The sequence below is a fragment of the Mustela lutreola genome, chromosome 7, assembly GCF_030435805.1.
Source record: "Mustela lutreola isolate mMusLut2 chromosome 7, mMusLut2.pri, whole genome shotgun sequence".
Taxonomy (NCBI): Eukaryota; Metazoa; Chordata; class Mammalia; order Carnivora; family Mustelidae; genus Mustela; species Mustela lutreola.
The window spans coordinates 68,994,376-69,015,908 of NC_081296.1; the positions used below are offsets into that span (position 1 = coordinate 68,994,376).

Below are 21,533 nucleotides of genomic sequence, written 5' to 3' on the forward strand. Positions count from 1 at the left end.
TTGTTGGGGGGAGAAGGGGTAGAAGGTGAGAGAGAAACTTCTTTTTTTTTTTAAAGGTTTTATTTATTTATTTATTTATTTGAGAGAGAGAGAGAGAGAGAGAGATCACAAGCAGGCAGAGAGGCAGACAGAGAGAAAGGGGAAAGCAAGGCTCCCCGCTGAGCAGAGAGCCCTATTCCGGGCTCGATCCCAGGACCCTGAGATCATGACCTGAGCTGAAGGCAGAGGCTTAACCCTCTGAGCCACCCAGGTGCCCTGGTGAGAGATAATCTTAAGCAGACTTCACACTAAGTGTGGAGGTGGATACTGGGCTCAATCTCACCACCCAGAGATCATGACCTGAGTTGAAATCAAGAGTTACACACTTAAAGGACTGGGCCACCCAGGCACCCCTTTAGTCCTTCTACATTCTCTTAGGACTTTTTTCCCCCCTTCTGCCTTTATTCAATGCCCTTAATTAAATTTTCATTTGCGTCTACTCTCCTTTGTGCAACTTTATAATTTTTTCACTTCTAAGACATCTTTTTCTTCCATTTCTTTCCTGACCTCAATCAACTCTCATTTCTTCCTCTCTCTTCTCCTTTTCCTTTTTCTCCCATCCCCCTCTACCTTGTGGTCTATTTCTGTTCTTAGTTTTTAACTTTCTGATTCAAGGTAGTTGTCTTTATCTTTGAATGCACAAGTATATTTGCTTCCATTTGGGGTTTATTTTATAGTTTTCTTCTTCTTCATGGCTACTTCTCTGAGGGGAAATTTCCTTAGCATGAATTAGATTTTCTCTTCTGATTTTTTTCAGTAACACTGTATGGATCTTTGAAATCTTTCACTTCAAATCTGTTCATTTTTGTGGTATTAGAGTATTTCATGAGATTCGAAGTTTAATTAGTGCCCTCTTCTGTCAATGTGGCAAAGTCCAAACAATTTAGGGGATTTTGATGGTCAGAGAGACATAGTATCCTCTGATTTCATAGTTCTCCCTTTTGTAGGCTGTTAAATTTTACTTCCCCTTTGCCCTTCTGTGATTATTGATGTATTGCCTTCAACTTGAAATTCATCTTTTTTGCCAGTTCTATGAAAGTAGATCTGAGCCCTTTAGCTATTTTCCTTTGCTAGCTAGCCCTGGAGCTCTGTCAGTAGAGGGCACTGGAGAGACACTGCAGGAGGAGAGTGCTCTGCTGTGGGTTCCAGCGTGCCGCTTGGGTAGTCTCTCCAGTGCGTGTGGCTCTCCCTGGCACAAGGATCCTGCCACATCCCAGCATCTTCAGCACCTGTCTCTTGCAGCACAAAGACCGCAGCAACCAACAGCTTCCCTGAGCAATTCCCACTATCTAGAAGAAAGTAAATAGCCTTCTCTGCCACCCCAGAGAATAGATTTCCATTAAGTTCCAGAGGGCAGATTTTCAGCAAATTCTACCAGGCATCAGAGTGACTTCCCCGCCATCCAGTAAGCAACAGACATATGCTCTCCAACAAGGTCAGGACTCAGCCCTGGGGCTGGTGGGGCTCTGTCTTGGGATGCTTAATCTCAGCCCCTAAAGTAGGAGCTTTACTTGGTATTTGCTATTCCTGTCTTCTCTACTTCCTATTAGTCTATCCCACATTACTCCAGTTCTGTATTATAGCTACTAATTCCTTGTATCATCTTCCCCTGTTCAAATTACTATGCAGTTTCTCTCTCCTGATTGGATCCAAAACATAAATGTTTTTTCCTTCACTGCTCAACTGATAAAAGGCATTTTCTCCTTCCTTTTTTCTTCTTTATTTCTTCCATAAGCTGTATGTTTTGAATCATGCCTATTTTTACCTCTCTGTCTACCTGAACACTTTCTAGTAATTACATTTGTAGGATGGGATTAGTTTTTCTGGTGTTGGCTTAAAATCAACCTTAAGTCCTATTTCAAATTCTCTTCCTCTGCACGGTTTTTATTGATCTGCCTTTTAAAGCCTTGGGGAAGAGTTGAGTGAGGCGGGAGCGCGAGAGAGTTGGTGGTTTTGGTTTCTCTTTTTACTTATTTTGGAGTTTAGGCTAGGTATCCTTTATCTTCAAATTATGTTGAGGATGTGGTTTTTGCATAGTTTTACTTCTTCTTTCTCATTATTGCTTTATTTTAGGAGAAAAAATTGGGAGATGGGAACTTAAACTGTCTTCACTGACTTCAGTTACCCTGAACTCCTTATCATCTGGATTTCTACAAGTTTGAGACTCACCTACTTCTAACAACAATCAAAGGAGAGGGAGAACAAAGGTATGAAAACAAGAATCAAAATTTTAGAAAGGCTCTAGCTCTGTTGCTAGTATGTACTTAGTGTTGGATGATTCACTCAGCTAGTGTTAGGAGTATCTCATGTGTTTGTTTGTTTTTTAAAAGATTTTATTTATTTATTTTAACGAGTACTTTAAACAAATCTTTGTGATGATTCTAATCTAGCTAGTCAGGGCCCCTCACTTAAGAACTCTTAGACTAGCTAATCAAGGATATCATACCTAGTTAAACAAGTCCATGTAAGCTTTTCTGATTCAATAAGCTCTAGTGATCCCAATTTTTAATATAAAATCAAACAATGGATTAGTGATAAACTTCCCCAATTATAAGATGATTTTTCCCTAATTACTTTTTTTCTTTGTTACCCAAACATTTTAAAGCAACCAGAGCAGGTAAAAACAGATGGGGGGGGGGTGGAGAACGACCCCCCCATCTATTTAATAACAAACAAAAGCAACTGTATTTAATGCATGAAGAGAAGAAAACAAACACAAGATGATAGAAATACATCATAATCTGTTCCTAATATACTTTGTAAACTAAATCACTTTCATAGAGAACAAGCTACATTTTTTGTTCATATTAAACTTAAACACAGTACAGTTAGGTGCAACTGTGGCTCATTCTTTCCAGGTCCCATATATTCTTTAGAAGTAAATGCAAACTGGGATGCCTGGGTAGCTCAGTTGGTTAAGCACTTGACTCTTAATTTTCAGCTCAGGTCATGCTCTCAGGGTCATGGGATAGAGCCCTGCTATGGGCTCAGTGGGCAGTCCACTTGGGATTCTGTCTATCTCTATCTGTCTACCCCTCCCCTGGCTCTCTCTCTCTCTCAAGTAAATAAATCTTAAAAAAAAAAAAAAAGTAAATGCAAACAATTCCTTCTCATTTTGAAAAGCCACTGTAAATCTGACATCAAGAAATCATACAAGCTTGAAGCTCCCATTTCAAAGTATGATCTATAAATACTTTCTAAGAAAAGAAAATGTGAACAAAGACATATATAAAAGCAATGTTAATGCAAAGAAATTCATAGGCTTTCTCCTCTGTCTCAGCACTTTGTCATCTGAAGGATCTGGAGGAAATAACAGACGTCTCTACGAACACAGTGCACCTAAGAAATCCACTGCTAAATAATCTGCATGGGACATACCCGATGGCCGCGGGGGTCAGGCGGGTGTGCAGCTGAGGGGTGGTAGAAGTAGTAGTGGTGGTCAGGGAGCCATCTGTTCCAGTCTTCTCCCAGTCAAAAGGATCACTCTCAATTACTCCAAAGGTCTTGATGCTATTGTCAAACACGGATGTCAGAAGCTATACCATAAAGAAAAAAACTAGAGTAAGGTAATAGTCAGCATTGTCATTTTATTCTTTAAGAGAAAGCTGCCATGTTCACAAAGTAGTTTTGTAGGGGATTTAAAAAAAACCCCAGATGGTACAAATAGGGGAATTTGAAAAAGGACTATATGTGGATGATGATATTGAATTAATACTGATTTTTCTCAGCTGAGGTACTGGTTTGTAGTTATATAGGAGAATATCTTTGTTTTTATAAGATATATGATGAAGCATCTTATCTAAAACCTACTTTCAGATGGTGTGGAAAAGGAAGTTTGTGTTGGGGGCGCCTGGGTGGCTCAGTGGGTTAAAGCCTCTGCCTTCGGCTCAGGTCATGATCTCAGGGTCCTGGGATCAAGCCCCACATCGGACTCTCTGCTCCTCAGAGAGCCTGCTTCCTTCTCTCTCTCTGCCTGCCTCTCTGCCTACTTGTAGTCTCTGATGTCAAATAAATAAATAAAATCTTAAAAAAAAAAAAAAAGGAAGTTTGTGTTGTATGTGAAAGATATGTATTCAGTTTTAACCATTTAATAATTTTTTTGTCAAAAAGGAGTTATTTTTATATGGTTCGGCTTAAATAAGTGAGCAATGTTAACAGCTGTTATATATAGATTAAGGGGTCTATAGAAGTTCATTGGGCTTTCTTACAGTTCTGAGGGGATTGAAAAATTCTTCAGCTGTATGTAGTATGGGTGTATGTACATATTATCACAAAGAACTCTGCCACTTTATTTGGTTTATATTAAATATTTCATTTTTTGTCTTTTTTAAAAAGATTTTTTTTAAAGTAATCTCTCCACCTAACATGGGGCTTGAACTCACAACCCCAAAATCAAGAGTTGCATGCTCTAAGACTAAGCCAGCCAGGTGCCCCCTCATTTTCTTGCCTTCAAATTCCAAAATTCATATTGCATGGAACACTGGGTGTTATACACAAACAATGAATCAAGGAACACTATTATCAAAAACTAATGATGTACTGTATGGTGACTAACATAGCATAATAAAAAAATAAAATTAATTCCAAACTCTGATGTGATGTAGATAATGATCTCACAAAAACTGCCCTCTACTGTTACTGATTTTTAATTTTATGATTATAGCTTCATTCTCTCCTCATCATTTCTCTTACCCTATTAGTATCCAAGAATAAATAATAATTTAGATTTCTGTCCTGAGCCATTGGGTAATAAATGGTGGTGTCATTTACTGAAATGGAAAGCAGAGAGTTTGAGGACTAGGACACTGAGAGTTTTTAGGGAGTTTAGGGAGAAAAGGGTATACTACAAACTTGAGAGTCATCAGCATATAGACATGAATAGGTATTATTTAAAGCAATAGGACTGGATATCACCTAAGGAGAGTAGGTAGCAAAGAGGTCCAAGGGCAAAGGTCTAAGGCACTCCAACATTTAGTTAGAAAGAAGACTTACTAAAGCAAAGCAAGGAGAAGTGGCTAGTGAGACAGAAAAACCAAGTGTGTGTAGTTTCAGAGGCTTACCGAAGAGAACATCTGAACAAGATGGCCAAATGCTATCAATTGTAAATTGTAAAAGTTATTTCTGATTATTTATTTGGTTTCTCTCTTTTACCGAGACTGGAAGCTACGAGAGGCTGGCACTTGTCTGATCTTGTTCATCCTAATATCTAACACAGTAGCTTATATATGAATGCAGTATTTTGATTTATAAGAAATAAGTTTGGTCAACTGCATAACCAAAATATATTTTTTATATATATTTGGTATTTGTCCACAGTTGCTGGGTCACAGGTCCCCAAACGCTTAAAATTTCCTGAGAGAAAAGAATAGGAGTATCTTTTATTATAATAGTTGATCTGTAGTCCCAAGTTCCCGAAACCATGTCAGAGCCATAAAGGTAAAATGGCTCGCTTTTTATCCGTAACAAGCCCCTTTCCACCACCACTGAGTTTTTGTTAATACGGTGACTTTTGGAAAGCACCTATGGATAGGGGCTGGTTACCAGAGGAACCAACCCTGTGATTAGCGAGTTGAAACTTTCCTATCCCATGGCATCCATTAAAGAGGAGAGGGGCTAGAAGATTAATCAATCACCAATGGCGAATGATTTAATCAACTGTGCCTACATAAAGAAGCCGCCACAAAACCCCAAAAGGATGGGTTTTGGAGAGCTCCTGGTTGGTGAACATAATGGAGGTGCTGAGAGTGATGCCCTCGGAGAGGGCTTGGAGGCTCCAAACCCTTTCCTCATACCTTGCCCTATGCGTCTTCTCCATCTGGCTGTTTTGAAATTATACCCTTTGTAATGAACCAGTAATCTGGTGAGAAAACTGGTTTCTCAAGTCCTGAGTGCTCTTCTAGGAAGTTAATCAAACCCAAAGAAGGGGTTGTAGGGACCTCTGAATTATAGTGATAGGTCAGTCAGAAGTACAGGTGACAACCAGGACTTGGGATCGAAATCTGAAGCGGAGGGTGGTTTTCTGGGATTGAGTCCTTAACCTGTGGAATTTGATGCCATTTATCTCTGGATGGATAGTGTCAAAAGTGAGTTGAATTGCAGGAAACCCAGCTGGTGCCCAGAGAATTGCCTGGTGATGATGGCAGGGAACCTATGTAAGAATTATAAGTGCAGAACCTTTAGTGACTCTAAAAACATTTTGAGAACAAACACTTGTGAGAATATCTATTGCAAGATTCCCGGAAAAAAAAAAAAAATGGAGAAAAGGAAACTAAAAAGATCAAAGGAATTGGAAAAGGCATGGTTACAAAACCTGGGAATTTCTGTTCTGGTCATATTTTTGTTGACTTAAGTTACCTATATTATAGCATAGATTTCCCTAAATTGTCAAAGTTAGAGGGCTACAGAAAACACACAAGAAAGGAGGATGGATTAAGACCCAGCATATGGGGATAAAAGTCGCAGATCTTGAAGTCCTCTCTCCTGACTCTGGAAATGGAGGTTCTTGCAGAGTGGGCTGCATGCCTCCTGAAGGACGAGTCCCTACCCAGGAGGCAGCACCTGCCTTGCTGTGTGAGCACTTAGACTGCTGCCACTAAATACACTGCCCAGACTGGACTGCCAAGGGAATGATCCTAAGCAGTTTATATGCCAGATGTCCTTTTACTATGAATTATTTTCTTACATTTACCATAGTATTAGCGTATGTCTTAGAAATTGTAGCATAAGCCGCTGGGCCTCAGATAAAAAAAAGTTTGTTACTAAGATGGTGGTAAAGGAGACCAGCAGCAGAAGGCAGAAATATGGAAGGCACAGAACAAAAGAAACAGAGAGACACTCCCTGGCCCTCTAATTTATGGGAGGTTTCCCCTTGTTTCTAGCTCAAACTCTGATTGTTTTGTTTCCCTAACAGCCCAGCTATGCCTTCTGAGAAATTTAACTCCAGTGTCATCAGAGTCAGGGGAATCCTAAAACAGCTAAGTCCTCTGAAGCAAGAGGCAAGCCTGCTGCATTCTGATGTAACCTCTGTTTAAAGTCCCATTCCTAAAACTAGAAAGAGATTAACAGGATTAATAAGAAGCTTGGTCAGCTGTGGATTTCCTCTCTATTGTATCCTCTGATTTCAGCAATGTTGTGGCACACTGTATGAACTGGCTGCTTGACACATTTTAGTTTCAGGCTCCCACCATTGTGGATATTTATGGGTTTTATTAGTCTTCTCAACTTGCTAAACAACACTTAACATAACTGGGACACTCTAATAAAGATACTTTTATGTTCTTATGTCAGGATCACATGATTCTACTAATTGCTGACAAAGATTTCAAATAATTCTTCATATAACTTTTTAGTTCTTTCTCTGCATTTTTATGAACCAGTCATGTTAGTATTTATTTCACAGTGGCTGCTCTATTTGTGGCCACCTCTCCAAAGAAGTCAAGATGGTGAAAAACGAACAGAGCTTCGGCTTTTTTGAATGATCCAGAAATTGGGTTCAGGCACCACTTCCAGCAGCACGAGTTTTCCCAGGCAACGGGTCTAAACTAAATCTCCATAAAATGGGAATAATAACACTACCCCACTACTACTGTGCCACTGCTGGGTATCCTTACTGTGACAATAATGTGCAAAGGCAACCAAGGGTTCTTCTTTATCCAATCTGATGCTATCTTAGTTTCCTATTAACTAGTAACTGTGTCACCTACCAGTGTAGTCTACAGGTGGAATTCAAGGTTAAGATCTTCCTACACACTCTTCAGAGACATGTGCCTTTCTCAAAACACTTTAAAAAGGATTGTTTAAATTATAAGGTCGCCACAACAGAAGTGAATGTTTCTAATCACTACCTACATTTCTGAAACTGTTGGTCTAGCTTTTTCTTTTTTTTTTTTACTTTTAATCTAAAATAAAGATTCATAGAAAATTACAAAAATAGTACAGAGAGGGCGCCTGGGTGGCTCAGTGGGTTAAGCCATTGCCTTCGGCTCAGGTCATGATCTCAGGGTCCTGGGATAGAGTCCCACGTCGGGCTCTCTGCTCAGCAGGGAGCCTGCTTCCCTCTCTCTCTCTCTGCCTGCCTCTCTGCCTACTTGTGATCTCTCTCTGTCAAATAAATAAATAAAATCTTTAAAAAAAAATAGTACAGAGAAGTCCTCTTCACCCGGTGTGCTCCAATAGTAACACCTTGGACAGCTAGACTACAGTATCAAAACCAGGAACGTGACATGGGTACAATCCACAGAGCTTATCAAATTTCACCAGTTTTACATGCCCTCATGTGCGTATGTGTGTGTCTCCGTGTGGATGTGTATAAATCCATAGAATTTTATTGACCTGAGGAGATTCATGGCCCAGCATCTTTTTTTCTCTTACGGTTGCTATACTGTTTCAGAATCTAATAATAAAAACGTTTTCGTAATAAGATTTCTGTTTCAATCTCGGCTATAATTCTGATAGCTTCACCTAGTTTAGTTTAACAGATAGAAAACAGTATTCATGCACTGACAAATTGATTTTTCTTAGATTTCCTTAGTAGGAGACTGTTAGGCAAACTAGGATTCAGTTCAATTTTCCTAACATTTGTTGAAAATTTAGGTGCCAGGCACAGTGCAAGGACAGTGTGGGATAAAAAAAAGAAGACATGGTTATACTTCCAGGACTTAAAAGCCAGCTGGGAAGACACCCTTGTACATAAATACAAAGTACTGATAAACTTGGATATCATTTCCCAAAACACCATAACACTTTCCAAAAGCAAATGTCATCCATTATTCTAATTGAGACATGAATAAAAGATTCCTGGTAAAGAGCAAAACAGCTCCTCTCTCTACATCTGCTGTCAGAGCAAGCAATAGCAGGCTACTGGATGAGGTATTAGCCATGTGCAACTTATTTTTTTTTTTAAGGTTTTATTTATTTATTTGACAGAGAGAGAGAGGGAGAGCACAAGCATGGGGAGCAGCAGGCAGAGGGAGAAGCAAACTCCCCACTGAGCAGGGAGCCCGATGCAGGACTTGATCCCAGGACCCTAGGAGCATAACCTGAGCCAAAAGCAGACACCTAACTGACTCAGCCACCCAGGCACCCCTCACAATAGTCTTCTTTAGATTATAGACATAACTAAGTGGTGAATGTGAAAAAAAAATTTCTATTTGCTCAACTCTTCTACTCCTGTGCAAACTCGATCAACAAAAAGATTTTTGTACCTAAGGTGGGAAAGTTGGAACATTTTCCAGCTCTTCCTGAATCTAGTATTATAGCTTTCATTTCATTATTTTAAGGAATATGAGCTCTGTGCATTTCAGAAATACCTATGAAATGTAAATATAAGAACACGCTCCAAAACACCTTGTATTTTCTCCATTTGTAAGTCTCTAGTTATTAACACAAATTGCCACATAGGAAAGGTGATAAGCTCACCTACTTAAGGTCTCTAAGGACCCAAGACTATATGCTGTCTCTCTGCTTTATATCCTGTTTATATTTACACAAAAGCAGCCATTTCGCACAGAAATAGTTAATATATATGAATAAGTTCACTGTGCTTTGATGGTCTTTTGACTGGGCAAACTGACAATGTTATAGAATGTAAAACTTTCTTTAATAGTAAAGTCTATGTGTTGTACTTTGCAGGTAAAAATGAAAAACTAATACATCATTTTTACAGGCACAGCTCAGAGATACTACAGGCTGGGTTCCAGACCACCACAATAAGGCAAATATTGCAATAAAGTGAGTCAAATGACTTTTTTGGTGTCCCAGTGCATATAAAAATTATGTTTATACTATACCAAACAATAGTATTAAGTGTACAATAGTATTATGTCTAAGAAAACAATATACATGCCTTAATTGAAAATACTTTATTACTAAAAGATCCTAACCATCTGGGACGCCTGGGTGGCTCAGTTGGTTGAGCGGCTGCCTTCGGCTCGGGTCAGGGTCCCAGCGTCCTGGGATCGAGTCCCACATCGGGCTCCTTGCTCGGCGGGGAGCCTGCTTCTCCCTCTGCCTCTGCCTGCCATTCTGTCTGCCTGTGCTCGCTCTCTCCCCCTCTGTCTCTCTGATAAATAAATAAAATCTTAAAAAAAAAAAAAAAGAAAGATCCTAACCATCGCCTCAGCTTTCATTAATTAAGTGTAATCTTTTTGCTGCTAGAGGGTCTTGCCTCAATGCTGATGGCTGCTGACAACCCAGGGTGGTTGCTGGTAAACAAAGGGGGTGGCTGTAACAATCTCTTAAGATAAGGCAATAACGACTCTGCCACAGTGATTGACTATTCCTTTCACAAGTGATTTCTCTGTTCCACATGACACTGTTTGACAGCATTTTACCTACAGAACTTCTTTCAAAACTGGAGTCAAGCCTCTCAAACTCTGCCACAGCTTTATCAGCTAAGTTTATGGAATAGTCTAAGTCACTTGTAGTCATTTCAATAATCTTCAGAGCATCTTCCCCAGGAGTGGATTCCATCTCAAGAAGCTATTTTCTCTGCTCAGCCATAGAAGCAACTGGTCATCCATTACAGTTTTATCATGAGCTGGCAGCAACTCAGTCATATCTTCAGGCTCTACTTCTTATTCTAGTTCTCCTGCTATTCCCACCACATCTCCAGTTAGTTCTTCCATTGAAGTCTTAAAGCCCTCAAAGTCATCCAAGAGGTTGAGAAGTTCTTCCAGACTCCTCTGTTAGTGATAATATTTTTACTTCTTCCCAAGAATCACTAATGTTCTTAATGACATCTAGAATGGTAAATCTTTTCCAGAAAGTTTTCAATTTAGTTTGCCCAGAGTTATCAGAGGAATCACTATCTACAGCAGCAACTGCCTTACAAAATTTCTTATTTCTTAAACAGTGAGACTTGAAAGTTGAAATGACATCTTAACCCATGGCTGCAGAATGGAGGTAGTGGTAAGCAGGCATGAAAACAACATTAATCTCATTGTACATCTCCAACAGAGCTCTTGGGTGACCAGGTGCATGGTCAGCGTGCACTCATGTTTTGAAAGGAATCTTTTTTTTTTTTTTTTTCTGATCAGTAGGTCCTAACAGTGGGTTTAAAATATTCAGTAAACCATGTTGTAAACAGATGTGCTGTCATCTGGGTATTGTTGTCCCATTTAGAGAGCACAGGCAGAGTAGATTTAGCATAATTTTTAAGGGCCCTAAGATTTTCAGAGTGGTAAATGATCACTGGTTTCAGCTTCAAGTCACCGGCGACAGTAACTTCTAACCAGAGAGTCAATCTGTCCCTTGAAGCTTTGAAGCCAGGCATTGACTTCTCCTATCTAGCTATGAAAATCCTAGATGACTCTTCTTCCAATAGAAGGCTGTTTTGTCTACACTGAAAATCTGTTGTTTAGTGTAGCAGCCACCTTCAGAAGCTAGATCTTCTGGATAACTTGCTGCCTCACCTTGTACTTTTGTGTTACAATGAAGGCTTTTCCTTAAACTTCATGAACCAACCTCTGCTAGCTTCAAACTTTTCTTTGGAAACTTCCTAATCTCTCTCAGCCTTTGCAGAATTCAAGAGTCAGGACCTTGTTCTGGATTAGTCTTTGGCTTCAGGGAATGCTGTGGCTGGTCTGATTTTCTATTAAGACCACTAAAAGGGGTGCCTGGGTGGCTCAGTGGGTTAAGCCTCTCTGCCTTTGGCTCAGGTCCTGATCTCAAGGTCCTTGGATCAAGCCCTGCATCGGGCTCTCTGCTCAGTGGGGAGCTGCTTCCTCCTCTCTCTCTCTCTCTGCCTGCCTCTCTGCCTTCTTGTGAGCTCTCTCTGTCAAATAAATAAAATCTTAAAAAAAAAAAAAAAAAGACCACTAAAACTTTCTCCATATCAGCAATAAGGCTGTTTTGCTTTCTAATCACTCATATGTTCACTAGAGTAGCATTTCTAATTTCCTTCAAGAACTTAACCATTTGCATTCACAACTTGACTAACTATTAGGCAGAAGAGGCCTAGCTATCAGCCTATCTTGGCTTTTGGCAGGCCTTCCTCACTAAGTTTAATCATTTCTAGAAAGCTTTTGATTTAATGTGATAGACATGAAACTCTTATTTTCACTTGAACACTTAGAGGTCACTGTAGGATTATTAACTGACCTAATTTCAAGATTATTGTGTTTCAAGGGATAAGGAGGCTGAAGAAGAGGGAGAGATGGGAAATGGCTGGTCAGTGGAGCAGTGAGAATGCACACAACATTTATAGATTAAGTTTTTCATTACATGGGTAGGGTTCATGGCACCCCAAGACAATTATAGTAGTAAACATCAAAGATCACTGATTAGAGATCACTATACAAATGTAACAATAACAAAAAAGTTTGAAATATTTCATAAACTATCAAAATGTGACACAGAAACATGAAATAAGTAAATGCTGTGGAAAAAATGGTGCTGATGGACTCGCCCAATGCAAGGTTGCCACAATCTGTAAAAAACGCAACATGTGCAAAGTGCAATGAAATGATGTATGCCTGTTTTAACCTATGTGTGGCTTCATTTATGTCTTCAGAGGTAGTAATTATTTTGCATTAAGCTCCAACTTCTCCCTGAAAGCAACAGAATCTTCTGAAATATATTGTTGGTTGGGGTTAAGGGTGCAATTTGCGGTAAACCTACTCAAGGCCTTATGAATGGACACCCTAAGGAAATGATTCACTGACCACAGATAAAATGGAGCCAATAATCTTCACTGACTTTGTTCCATAGCATATTAACATATGATATTACAGCCCTTAAGCCCTTAACAGATACATTACCCAGCTGGATATTTCCTTCTGATCAACAAATTAGCTACAGGATTTACATAATTTGGACCATCAGCAGTTCTATACACCAAATGAATCACAGCAGGAACAGTAAAATCTGTTCAATAATAAAGAAACCTAAAACTCTAATGAAGTATGCCCACCCAGAATGGAGGAAACACACAGACAAAGACACACACAGATACACAAACAGACACACACAAACATTGTCCTCATCAGTCAATTTTACCACATTTCTCAGGATGTATTAAAATATCATTGTAGGGACCTTCCATACTGATTTACAATATAAAATAAGTGAAGATAAAGACTAAATGAGAGAAGAATTAACCCACAGAACTCATAAAGATGATTACCTGGTAGTCTGGTTTTGTAAAATAATCCAAAGAGGAGATGTGATCCAAAAAGATGCTGAATTCTGGAGGGAGATGTTTCAACATAAGCCTGTGGTCATACCTCTCCTTAATAGAACCTACTTGCTCCTGGGAAGTAAAGAGAAGAGGAACCAAAGTCAATTTCTCTTGGCAGCTACACATTAACAGCCTCTCAGTAACAGTCTCAAGGGTATGTACTAGAGAATGAGATAGTGAGTAATTAAGTATAAAGCAAGATCTGAGCTCTGACTAATAGCTTAATGTACATTGCTTTATGGGGGAAGGGAAGACTGTAATGAATAACCAAAAGGGTAACACAAGAGTTCTGCATCAGTGAATGGACAGTCTGCCAAAATAAAGAGTTGGTCTTCAATCTAGTATATACTTTTTTAATCAACACATGTTTAAAGTTTCCAAATTAAACAAAATAATGTAACAATTAAAATTTAAAAGCTTACATGACTTATAAAAAGAAAAAAGGAGAACTAGGGAAAAGAAAAGCTCTGAGGGAAAGCTAGAAATCCGATCAAAAGCAATGATTTAGGGGCGCCTGGTTGGCTCAGTGGGTTAAGCCGCTGCCTTCGGCTCAGGTCATGATCTCAGGTTCCTTGGATCGAGCCCCCCATCAGGCTCTCTGCTCAGCAGGAAGCCTGCTTCCCCATTCTCTCTCTGCCTGCCTTTCTGCCTACTTGTGATCTGTCTGTCAAATAAATAAATAAAATCTTAAAAAAAAATAAAAAGCAATGATTTAACAGATCCTTAAATGAGTATTCTTCATGTATGTAGAAAAAAATCCTAACATTAATTAGATTTTTAATATCAGCTTAATTTTAGTTATTTTATGTAAGTATATTCTCATCCATTATGTCTACCCGGGAGAAAATTTCCAAAATTACCTTGTCCTTTATTTTTCTCCAAGGCAGCTGACCAACCACAAACTCCACCAACATGTAGAATAAGGACCAAAGGTCATCATGTCTTCCCATTTCCTTTATAAGCCAAACAGAATTCAGTCACATTATGTAACTACTCCTTTTGAGTATATTACATTGTCTAAGGACTAACCATTGTGTTTCGTCTTATTAGGCTTAAAAATTGTAATTTCTTCTGGTAAAATCTTCTGGTAAATATATCTACATAGCTATCTATAAAATCTTCTGGTAAATATATCTACATAGATATCTATAACAATGTACATATCAGAATAGATATAACAAAATACTTTTTGCTACAAAGAACAACCCAAAACCCAGAAATGCTGGAAATGTAATTAACAGCTCGTTAATTAATAAATGGGTTCATTAAGAAGGGAAAGTGGTTGCCAAGAGCTGAGGGAAAGGGGAAGGGCGAATTAGCATTTAACAGGTATGGAGTTTCACTGCTGCAAAATGAAAAAAGTTCCAGGGGCGCCTGGGTGGCTCAGTGGGTCATGCCTTCGGCTGGGCCTCTGCCTTCTGCTCAGGTCATGATCCCAGGGCCCTGGGATCGAGCCCCACATTGGGCTCTCCGCTCAGTGGAAGCCTGCTTCTCTTCCTCTCTCTCTGCCTCCCTCTCTGCCTACTTGTGATCTCTGGCTGTCAAATAAATAAATGAAATCGTTTAAAAAAAATGAAAAATGTTCTAGAACTCTGTTGCTCACTAATATGAATATACTTAACACTGCTGAACTGTGAGCTTAAAAATGGTTAATGTGGATGGCAGCTACACTGGTGAGCAAAGCATAATATACAGAGTTGTTGTATCACTGTGTTGTACACCAAAAACTATTGTTACACTGTGTGTCAACTATACTAAAAGAAAGAAAGAAAGAGAATGAATGAATATGGCTAACATGGTAAATTTAATGTGATAATGTTTTTTTATCACAATAATAAATAAAGAAAGCAAATTCGAGGAGCCAAAATTAAAGAGAAAGCTGGAAACAAGAGAAGCAAGCTGATGGGGAAGCTTTGGATTTAGGGGACTCTGTTACAGGTTTTGTCAACCAGGGTTTTAACAGTGAGGAAAGGGACAGCTGTAAAAGCACTGGGCCTACACAAGACAGGAGTTCTAACTGAGACACCTTCTCTTAGGCCCTCACCAAACAGTTTGGATCCTCTCAGGGCTATCTCTACTGGTATATATCTGGTATATACATTATATCTGGTATATACATTATACTACAGTAATTATTTTTTCTGTAAAATTTAACCACTATCAAAAGGATAAAGTAAGTAATTAAAAACATTGTCCCCTCCAAAAAAAACACATTGCCCTGAAAATTTGCAGTGACAGACCTGTCCTTCACTCAGATTTGGGGTTTAAATTTATACCACTTGTGTGGTTTGGGAAACAAAATCCAGAAATTTTTTTATGGGTGAATCTGTCCTGTAGTAATGACAAATGCAAATGAAAATCCTCTCAAGATAAAAGCACCTTTAAATTCAGGCCTCAAAGAAGTCCTATAGACTAAGACCCACCAAATATAAGCTGCTTATTCAGAAGTATAAAATACATTAAGAAGCAAGCTATCATAAGCTAATGGCAAGAGAAATTATAGAGCAGAATTAGATATCCAAGAATTCCAGATATGGAATTATAGGATAAAGAATACAAAATTAAAATATTTAAAATGCTTAAGCAAGAGGCGCCTAGGTGGCTCAGTCACTAAGCATCTGCCTTTGGCTCAAGTCATGATCTCAGGGTTCTGGGATTGAGCCCCACATCAGGCTACCTGCTCTGTGGGGAGCCTGCTTCTCCCTCTCCCACTCCCCCTGCTTGTGTTCCCTCTCTCTCCCTCACTCTGTCTCTCTGTGTCAAATAAATAAAGTCTTTTAAAAGAATGCTTAAGCAAAAAATGGAATCAAAGTCATAAGATAGGAACCATACCCTATCTAAAAAAATAAAAAGACCAGTTTGATTTCAAAAAGGACCAAAAAGAACATCGAGAAATTAAAAATTCAATGGCTAGGTTAGAAAGCTGATCAAAAACAGCAAAAAAAAAAAAAAAAAAAAATTAATTAATTAATTAATTAATGAACAGGAAGACAGATCCTAAGAAATTATCTAGAACACAACACAGAGACACAAGAGAAAATCTGAGAATGAATTTCAGAGGCATGGAAGACAGAACAAGAAGATCTAACATACATCAATTTGAGATATGAAAAAAGAGGTATTAAAAAGAAAGGGGGGAAAGGCAATATTTAAAGAAGAAATGTCTGAGAATCTTCCAGAATCTATGAAAGATGTGAATGTTCAGATTTAGGATGCACAACAAATCCCAAACTGAATAATTATAAAGAAATCCATGTGTAGGCACATTCTAACTTATCTGTAGAACAGCAAAGACAAAAAGCAGATACCTAAAATGTTGAAGAACAAGGATAAATTAAATGCAAAATAACAATGTACAAAGATCCTTTGAATAGCAACCACAGAACCAGAAGACAGAATTTCTTCAAATTACTGAGACAAAACAAATATTAATAAAGGATTGAAATGTAGGACAACAATGTAGTGAACAGAGTTTAAGTAGTTTGAAAAGTCCTATACTGTCTGGGAATCATTCATGTTAAAAGTTGAAGATTAAAGTATCCAAAACAAATGAAATGGAGTATATTTTTACTTTTTTTAAATTTGTGGATATTTCTAAAAGTAAAAATATATTATCTTTCTACTAGATATTCTGGAAATGCTTATATAGCTATTATGATCTCTGGAAATGTTTATGCTTATCTCAGAAAAAGTGTCCTATTTCAAACATTCCAATGTGGACCAAAATTTTAAACAGAATTAATTAAAAAGCTTAGTAAGTTTAAAGGTTTTTAAGAATGTATCTGGAAAATAAGAGTACTTTCTTTTCAAGACAAAATAACTGACTAGATGCCTTATTTTTTTCTAAGTTTATTTGTTTTTTTGGTAATCTCTACACCCAACATGGGGCCCAAACTCACAACCCTGAGATCAAGTCACATGCTCTTCTGACTAAACCAGCCAGGCACGTACCCTAATTGGATGCCACAAATTAATACAACACTGAATCAAACTAAATGAGCTGAAATGCTTGACAGAGTGCTACATTATTCACTGATATAAATACTTTTCCTATTTTCAATTTATAATCACATTATTAGAAACAAAATTAACTGGAGCATAACATATAAGACCACAGTGTACTCTTCCTACTATAGTTAGCATTAGTCAAATTTTCATTAAATTTCATTATTTTGGCTTCACAGAACAAGAGTAAGGTAAGATGAAGAAAAGATTTCTCTTTATTTTATAAGGGAATGACATGTTAAACTTCTCACCTCCAACCAGGGAAGTTCAAGGATTAAGAATCCACAAAATACCCAACTTTCCTACTCATAATTAAGGTTCAGAATGGGGAAAAAAAAATCAGAGAAGAACAAAAGGAGCAAAGTAAAAAAAAAAAGAGAGAGAGAGAGAGAGAGAGACTTTAAAATGTTTACCCAAGAGGTATCATTTCCCAGAAAAATTTGAAAGTAGTTTGTACTTGAGATCTTCATGAAAAGAAAAGGTTTAATGGAGAGGGGATACCACAGATTAGATGCATACTACAGATAAAATGATGACCCCTATATTTCAAGGTATTGTAAGTATGATATTCCCTAATAACTTCTTCTTAAGATTAGAATGCAGATGTTTTACTTCTTCAAAATTCTGTATCAGATTTGTTAATACTTATACTTAATTAAGGACACAAGGTTCCCTACACACACATACACACATTCTTAGCTATTATCTTCTCTGGCAAATACACTTTATTTTTTATGTAGCTGTACACATCTATCATCTACTATACATACTATGGTACATTAGTATTACTAACACCTTACTCTCTGCTCCCAAGCACCTTCCATACTTGTGTATCTGATGTAAAAAAGTCAATCTCATTCAAGTAATCAGCATGCTTATATAGATATGATTAGTTCAGATACCTACCCTGTTTCGATGAGCGTTGATTGATGCATAACGAACTGTCCCTCGAAAGCCTGCCACAGCTCGAGGCTACAACACCACCAAGAAAAGAGTAATAAAATGAGCTTCAAATAGCAAAAGACTCAGCACACCCAAACCCATTAAGTAGAAGGGAGAAACATGCATTACTGTCACAATAAAATACTACTTAAATTTCTAATTTTTTTATTGCAAAATTACAGAAAATTAGAGAGTTATCTCTAAATCATGTTAAAAAACTATTAGCATTTTAATTATCAGGGAGTCCCATTTTTTTGTACCTGCATTTTAAAGTAAAGCAGCATTTATGACAAATTCTGTACAACAAATTTAGAAAACACTAAATACTTTCATATATCCAGAATCATGCCAAGCATTGTAGTATATACACTAATATTCAGGCTCTGATTACATTTAAGCACAGTAAGACCATAAGGAGTCTGTAAGTAAAGATGCCAACCTATGTCTTGGCTATTTCACTCAAACTCAACTTGAAGATGATGGCAACTTATATCCTTCCCTATATGTGCAATTCATATATTCATAAATCAAGTTACTGGGTAACTATTACATGCCAGGTACTAAAATAATCCAAACATGAATAATACATGATCCCACTTCTTGGAGAGCTCAACTTAGAATAAAGTCTAAACTTTTCTTATTTGGCCTACAAGAGTTCCATGATTTGGCACTGGCCTCATTCCCAAACAGATTTACTTACAGTTTCTCCTACAACCAACTGTGTACCTAGCTTATTCTGCTATTCTCTCCAGTGAAAAGCCAACACTTTACCTTCAATGGCTGACTCTTCTACCCAACACCAAGCCCTCTGCTCAAATGTCACCTCCTCAGAGAAGTACTCCTTAATCTACCTAATCTAAAATACTACCCACCCCCTTCAATGCCACTCCATTCTTTTTTACTCTGCTTTATTTTTTCTCATAATACCTTTCCTTACCTAAAATTAATTTTATTTAGACTTTTACTTATTTGTTCACTGCCTATTTTATTTCATTGAAATATAGACTCTGTGATGGCAAGGTCTTGGTTTGCTCATTTCACAGACACAGAAACAGGCTCTGAGAAGTAACTAAATTTATCTGAACACACAGAATCAGTAGGTGATAAAACAAGCATCAACCAAGGTCTTCTGACTTAAAATCATACACTGTTTCCACTCTACTGCTTCACAAGGATCAAGTCAGTATCCTAAAGACTCAATATGAAAACTTGACAAACCTGAAAATGACCACAGCCAATAACTTTCATTAGTAGAGGTTTTTCCCCCAGTAACTGTTAATTATCTTCAATTAAGATGTGTTACTGTTATAATCAGAAAAAGAGTATAATAAATGTTCTTTTAAAAATCTTTACCTACCAGAATCATTCTGGTCACATGTTGTAAGATAGACATTCTATGTGTTCTTCCTTTTCTATGTGTTCTTCCACATATATTTTTGTAATATATGTGTTATCTTTTCAAATTAGTTTTCCATTTATTTCTTGTTTCATGAAATTCTGTCTTCTCTTTTTAAAAATTTTCATTCCATTTCATTTTGAAATAAGCTCCATGGGGCTTGACCCCACGACCCCAAAATCAAGAGTCACATATTCTACTGACTGAGCCAACCAAGTGCCCTTCTCTTTCCATTTTAATTACTCCTTTCTGTTTTTGTCTTAAGATTTAACAATTTAAAAAATATTCTTGGGGCACCTGAGTGGCTCAGAGGGTTAAGGCTCTGCCTTCAGTTCAGGTCATGATGCCAGGATCGTGGGATGGAGCCCCGCCATCCGGCTCTCTGCTAGGCGGGGAACCTGCTCCCCTCCCCCCACCCTCTGCCTACTGCTCTGCTTACTTGTGATCTCTCTCTGCCAAATAAATAAATAAAATCTTCAAAAAAATATTCTTTGTATTTAATGACAACGCTCATTAATCAAAAGTTCCTGTGATATATTTAAATCCCTTTTCTCACCTGACACTCATTGACAATCATAGTCAGTAGATCTCAATATTTTCCTACAATATCACAACTAACAGGAATAGCTAATATTCTCAATCTGATGGAACTTTGAGATCAGAGATTTCTTTTTCAAACAAAGATGTATAAGATTATACACAAAAGCCTACTGTCAACTCTATTCAGTAGATAACATTTCACTGGTTTTACTTTTATTCATTACCTGTCAAGAACATTCACTAACAAAAATGTTTTCATAGCATGTACTTTTTCCCAGTTATTTTCACTCCAGTAACTATCAGGATAAAAATCTCCAGAGCTATTACCACACTATGCAATCCAGTCCACAGTTAATTGGACACCTAGATGTCCCCCTGATAGATTCTAGCCAAGACAAACCCAGGAGACTCTTTCCAGTTAAGAATACCCCTGACTTTGCTTCTGTCATGGAAAGGTTGGGCCAGAGAGAAAAAGAGATCAGCTGTTTAGAAAGATCTTGATGTGATTCATCAAAGAAATAATGCCAGGTCAAGAAAATTCAGCATCAACCCACCTGGGAAAAATAGCCATATATAGAACTACTTCTAATTTAAAGCAGATTACAATTAAGATCATTAGCAAAGTACAATAAGCTATGAAAGCCTAGAAATGGAAAGCATTAGTTCCATTTGGTGAGAGGGGAGAATGAAAAGTCCTGCTGAAGAAGAAATAATCTTAAGAATAAGCAACATTTGGGGCACCTGGGTGGCTCAGTGGGTTAAGCCTCTGCCTTCGGCTCAGGTCATGATCTCAGGGTCCTGAGATCAAGTCCCACATCGGGCTCTCTGCTCAGCAGGGAGCCTGCTTCCCTTCTTCTCTCTCTGCCTGCCTCTCTGCCTACTTGTGATCTCTCTCTGTCAAATAAATAAATAAAATCTTAAAAAAAAAAAAGAATAAGCAACATTTAATGGGGCCTTAAAATAGATGATCTCTTGACTGTCCAGGAAAAGCTCTCAGTTCTTCCCCACTGAGGATAATATTAGCTGTGGATCTTTCATACATGACCTTCATGATGTTGAGGTATGTCCCTTCGCTATAACTTTGTTGAGGGTTTTTTAATCAAGAATAGATACTGTGGATTGTCAAATGCTTTTTCTGCATCTATTGAGAGGACCACATGGTTGTTATCCTATTATTTTTTTAAAGATACTATTTATTTGAGAGAGAGAGCACAAGCAGGGGGAGGGGCAGAGGGAGAAGGACAAGCAGACTCCCCACCGAGCACAGAGCCCAATGCAGGGCTCAATCCCAGGACCCTGAGATCATGACCTGAGACAAAATCGGAAGTCAGACACTTAACCAACTGAGCCATCCAGGTACCCCCTTATTCTTTCTATTACTAATGTGGTGTATCATGTTGATTGATTTGTGAATACTGAACCACCCCTAGAGCC

At 38.0% G+C, this 21,533-nt stretch overlaps 1 protein-coding gene across 4 annotated transcripts in view; it reads right to left on the reverse strand.

Annotated features, from left to right (window-relative positions):
- Nucleotides 1-21,533, reverse strand: part of TTBK2 (tau tubulin kinase 2) — a 164,890-nt gene that overhangs the window by 40,728 nt on the left and 102,629 nt on the right. For all 4 annotated transcript variants that reach the window (XM_059181301.1, XM_059181302.1, XM_059181304.1 and 1 more), the window contains 4 exons: nt 18,128-18,193; nt 14,077-14,169; nt 13,163-13,288; nt 3,418-3,575 (listed from right to left, as the gene is read on the reverse strand). In XM_059181301.1, the coding sequence (XP_059037284.1) occupies nt 3,418-3,575; nt 13,163-13,288; nt 14,077-14,169; nt 18,128-18,193 (443 nt within the window). The remainder of the gene's footprint in view (nt 1-3,417; nt 3,576-13,162; nt 13,289-14,076; nt 14,170-18,127; nt 18,194-21,533) is intronic.